Here is a 5,874-nt window from a genome sequence, read left to right on the forward strand (position 1 = left end):
TAAAACGTTTCGTCACTGGAAAAACCCACATGGCACCAAAGAAAAACTAGCGGCGCGGCGGCTGGATTCAGCGTGGAGATGAAGTACGATGTTACAAGTGCCACGGAATCTTAGAACACTGGGAATCAGGAGACGTACCAGAACTTGAACATGCCATATTCTTCCCACGCTGTCAGTCGAGGGATAATTCACCTTCGGAAAAAAGAACCTTTCACATGAATGGGACATTCCACCTACGCTAAGAGCAACTACTGTCATTGAAAAATGCATATCGCTTGTATCCGAAGAAGAAGACTACGTTTGTGACCATCCCTCATATGTCAGACGAAACTGCGGTTAGACGCTACAAATACGTTAGGAAGAACTTTTAAATAAAATTATTTATACAAGTTGCGCTTGCAGAAGGTAGTTTCAACCCTTTAATTGAAATTGTTTATATCCCTTACGAAGATCGAATTTATTACTATATATAAATTACGTAATTATGTAAACAAAGTTCTAAAATTAAAAAGTTAAATATAAATAACTTGTCCTTCTTAATCATATTCTAGAAATTAAAAGGGCTCGGAAGCGATAATTAAATTATAGCGATAAATTATGGGTAACGATGGGTGGCAAAATTACGGCTCTTAATTTTTCCAACTGCTTTTCTGATGTACACCAAAATGGACCAAATCCGACCAAAAGTACCCTAAAAGCAACCCAAGTCACCATTACCGGCCCTACCTACCCCATTTCGGACCAAACGTACCCCAAACTGGACCTATTAGCTTTATTGTAATGTTAAACTCCCATAGAGATTCCCCTAAAAAGAAAAAACTTGCGGTCCAATTTTGGGTACATGAAGTATTTCGGAGAGGAAACCCTCACTAGGAAAATTAGATATTGGCTAGCGATAACAAGTTCTGGCCATTGGGGAGGGTGAGGGGAGGGATCAGAAATTATCTACTGATTGTAGTATGGTGAATGAGGGATACCAATTATGGTTAACGGGGTGAACAAAGAGGGCGGGGTGAATTCTTGAGAATGAAAATTATAGCGACTGGGGATGAGGGATAATAATGGTGAATGGAAGCGATAACAAATTCTAGCGATTGGGGAAAGCAAAGTGGTAAAATCCATTCTCCAAAAATCTGCGCCAGGAAAACTAATTCTGGCGAATAAAAATTATGGAGAATGGGAGCGATAACAAATTCTAGCTATGGGGGAGGGGTGGGTGGGAAGCAGAGAGAGAATTTACTGATTGTGATATGGCGAATGAGATATGATATCAGACTGATTATCTCATTCACCATGTCATCATCCTTCTCTCTTCTCACAAACCTTTGATCACCACAAAAGGCAAGTTTTATATCAGCGTTAAAGGTATACTGAAATCTTTATTGTTGTCATGTACGGTACTTTAATTTCCACATATGGTACATCCTGATGAGAAACGATGAAAGCGCACCTAACTCCAACCTCTACAGCAAGCAATAGTTAACCATTGTTATCACAATGGGTAGGCATAGCAGTCGACCTCGGCTAACACAAACGCAATTATTTCGCGAGTTTAAATCGAGGTTTACTCGTACAGCAAAGGTTTTAATCTTAACCGTTGTCGTGAGTTGGAAATGGTTGAAAAAAGTCGTTTGGCTTCTAATATAATACGGGTACGTTATGTTTGTGATCTTATTGTGATGTCATATTAGATTTTCAAAATTCAAAAATATCATGCAGCATTTGATTTTTGCAACAACGTTTTAGTTCAATTCATAAAATTATAATCCATGATTTGTTACAAATCAGTTTTATTACTCCGTATTTCCTACGGGGCAGATAGTTAAATATGGTTTAGACTGTTACTGGTCACTGTTTCAAATTCAATACTCAAAAGAAAGGTTATATTAACGGGTCTCAATTTGAATTTGGCTTATATTACACAATCGATAATGTGAAAATTGTCTTAATTCGAGAACTTTTAACAAAACCAATAATTATTTTAATCTTTAACTGGAGTCCCACCGGAGAACGATTAATTTTCTTAAACAATGACTATTTTCAAACTTTAAACTTTGCACTTGTCTAATAACACCAATCAAATAAAGCTTTCCAAAAAAAATGTATTAGGTGACGTCAAAGGTCAAAAAGAATATTTGCCGCCAAACAGTGTACGTCTTTGATTTGTAGTTTAACCGTTATACCTGTTCCCTAAAAAAATAAGTTGGTAGAGAAAATTACCTTAAGCGTTCGAGAAAATACTATTTGATATAACTAAGTGATATGTTTAACAGAATTAAGGCTATAAACAAAAATTATAATTTGAAGTTAGAAAATGCAAAATGAATCACACCTGATGGCCGTCAGGTTTGAAAGATAATTTTATAATTTTTTCTTGTTTAACTTGTGGGGTGGCGGAGTGGCCAGCACTCTCACCTCGCAGCAAGATGAGCCAGGTTTGATCCCAGCTTGTGGAACTGGGTGAGAAATGTGGAACAACTCCTTTTTCCCCTCTGGCTAAAGGCGTTTTCTCCAGAGATTTTGGGTTTCCCATTAACATATAAATTTAACACTTCCCTCCTACGCAATTTAACGGTTATGAGAAATATGGGAGCTGCTGGCTAGTAACACTTCCCTCCTACGCAATTTAACGGTTATAAGAAATATGGGAGCTGCTGGCTAGTAACACTACCCTCCTATGCCGTTGAATCTCGATACCCGAATTAAAGGCTTTAAAAGTTTCGTGGTGACTAGGGGGTGCCTTGGGAATTAGTCTAGCTTAATATAATTATTACGACGTAAAACGATGCCGTGTTAAAAGTAGAGGACAACTCCAGAATCAGCTGTTGGTCGTTTTGGAGGAATTTGCTACAAAAATTCACAAGTCATTCACATCCAGTCATTTTCTTTCTGTATCTTAAAGGTTGATCAATCATAAAGCCCAATCTTCATATTTTATTTGCTGGTTGAATAAAATTAAGCGATTCGAGTTGAAAGGTGAGAAAGATGCCCGTTAACTTTCAATGCAGGGTTATTTTCCCTTCTGATTAGCGGGTGTCGTGTTCCTCATTGCTGGTACCCGTGGTTCCCTTATTGGAATTAACCTCAAATTATTTTTATATACTTTGAATTTTTTGAAAGATAATAACGAAAAATGTTTGTGGTGTTTATAAAGGCGTTGTTTCGTCTTCAACAATTTTTTAAGCGTTTCGTTTTATTTTAATATTGTATTGATAGAAACGTGTACGTAGATAAATCGGGAGTTGCACGCTCGTTGAACCATTTCATATTTTAGGCGGATTATCCAATTCTTCTGGAGTAATCTTTGTCTGAAATTTAATATTGTGTTACCTATTATTTTCTTCGCGTAAAGATTAAGTGATAAAATTTACATTTTATAAATTTACATGGAACATATGGGGTGAGGGAAATAATTGTGGACATTGCCAATAAATTAAAAATGTTTTTAGAATTCATATATTGGTGACAACAGGACTTGGTAGGCTGAAATATAACGTCTGGTTCCCTTTTTTTGTGACATATGTTTTTCAATGGTATATAAAAAACATTTGTATCTTAACCCGAAGAAAATATCTATTTTTGGTACATTTTTTAAGCTCGACATAAAAAATATTTAATTTTTACTTTGCAAAATATCTCAAACTTATCAAATTTATATAATAAATTTATATTATTAATTTTCAGGAACACTGTGAATCGTAACTCTTTAAAACTTTGTTACAGAAATTAATCCCCATTATGTATACAATACGACCAAAAAAAGGAATGAAGAAAATCGCCGGAACATTCACTTTATTCGTGGCCAGCCTAATTGTCATAAGTTTCATTGGCATTCGAAGACAAAAGTACCTGGTAAAGAAAGAGAATTTGAGAGAAGCGAACGCCATCGACGAACAAGATGTCTTTCGAGCAGTGGATCGCAACATTTACGTCCATTCCGCTTACTGGGACACCCGCCAGATTCCCAATGTGGTTCGGATTTTGGGAATTTCATCGTTTATCTTAAACGAGATGAAAACGCACACTTGTCACTTGGACTATGGAAATTATACCGTCAACGCGCCCTTGAAAAAACATCTTCTACATGATGGTAATTTTTCTCCTTATGGAACTGTTTATTTTGACTGCGAAACAGTCATCGACCTTAGGCCGCAGTCAGTTGCTCTTCGTAAAAAATGCGCAATCGGCGTTAGTTGCGACGATGAGTTTCGCGTGATATGGAAAGCTGTGCATCCTTTAGCTCCTGCTGAGGATTTTCAAGAGGAATTGGCTGTTTGCGTTCGACCCTTTTTCGGCCCGTTCGACGACATTTTTCTCTTGGCCGAATTCATCGCGTTTTACGAAATCATGGGGGCAAAACATTTTTTATTTTTAGATGATCAGTCAACTCCCGACGTAAAACAGTTTATTAAGACATTGCAAACGGACAACGTAACTCAAATTACAGTAGAAATGCGAGATTGGAATATACCCGATCACATTTTGACTTGGCAAAATGGCCAAATGAATTCCGTTAGTTACTGCGTTTATCACATGATGTCTAAATACAAGTACGTGGCGATTGTGGACTTGGACGAGCACCTGGTACCGAGGAAAGCGGGTCACACTTTGATTCGTCTAATTAAAGACTTGGATCAGGATTGGATTGGCACGTTCGTCTTTCACAATTTGTATTTCTGCGAAAACGTGACTTCTCCTCGCCGTTTACCCAGAATCCTGACGCGTACCATTCGTAATACGTTGAACAGTTTCTTATTTCGACCTAAGGTGGTCATTAAACCAGCAGCTATATTGGATCAACATATACATTTAACTACTAAGTGGTTGCCAGGCTTTAAAAGTTCAGTTTTAGATATGGATGCAGGATCCCTAAATCATTACCGAGGTCATTTTTGCAGTCACGATAAAAACGACTTAGTAATCGACAGTTACGCCAGCAAACATTTTGGAAATCAAGTTTTAAATTCGAACGTTTTCAAGATTTTGAATTCTAACTTTGGTTAGAACTGATTATGAAAAAGGATGGAATAACTAGGCTGCGTCGGTAATGGATTCTTAAAACCCAAATTTACACTGTGGAAATTTATGTCCTTCGTTGCCTTAAAAATATAACATGGAAATGCGAAATATATTTAAAGGGACCTAATAATAGATAATTTTTATTTGAGTAACTTCAAGAATGTATATAAGTTACTAAGAATATTGGACTACAGGATTGTGATTCCCATCCTCGCAGCCTTTGGAGCTTAAATTCGTCTGCTTTCCCCTTCAAGTTTGCTATATGGTATAACCTTGAATGCCCCTTAAACGCAGACGAACTTTCTCCACAAAAGCTGTGAGGATGGTACCAGGGGTTAATGCTATGCTCAAATATTCTTAGTCACTTCAATACATTCTTGGTAACATCATTCATTGAGATAAGTAACTTTAACGAAATATCATGCCACGGTTATATTACATATTACGATGAAAACCATAAAGCAAATATCTATTTATATATATTTTGCTATGAAAAATTGGTAAATAGGAGAAGTTATTTTCCACTATGGTTTAAATTTTTTTTAAATTCAATTAAATTGTTGTTTTCAAATAATCCCATTAAAATGGCCCACAAAATCATTTTTATTTAAGAATTATTTTTAATTATAAATTATGTTTTATTTCAAAAGCAAAAGGCATCAGCGAAGTTTTCTATGGTGAAAATTAGTTTAACCACATACAAGACAGATGATAAACGGACCGCTAAAAAGTTAAGACCTCTTTTTATTAAGCATTTTTCAGTACTACGGAAGCTAACCACCGTAAATACTACTGTCGAATTTAACGGAGAATGTAATAAAATTGCATTACTTAACGAAGGCTAGTTGACAGTAG

At 36.2% G+C, this 5,874-nt stretch overlaps 1 protein-coding gene across 1 annotated transcript; it reads left to right on the forward strand.

The window, feature by feature from the left end:
• The first annotated feature begins 3,738 nt into the window (after positions 1–3,738).
• LOC149945355 (uncharacterized) lies at positions 3,739–5,004 on the forward strand. The gene has a single exon (XM_090176533.1). It carries the CDS (start codon positions 3,739–3,741, stop codon positions 5,002–5,004), a length of 1,266 nt encoding a protein of 421 aa, XP_090032659.1.
• Positions 5,005–5,874: the final 870 nt, after the last annotated feature.

The sequence above is a fragment of the Leiobunum rupestre genome, chromosome 5, assembly GCF_980474605.1.
Source record: "Leiobunum rupestre chromosome 5, qqLeiRupe1.1.hap1, whole genome shotgun sequence".
NCBI lineage: Eukaryota > Metazoa > Arthropoda > Arachnida > Opiliones > Sclerosomatidae > Leiobunum > Leiobunum rupestre.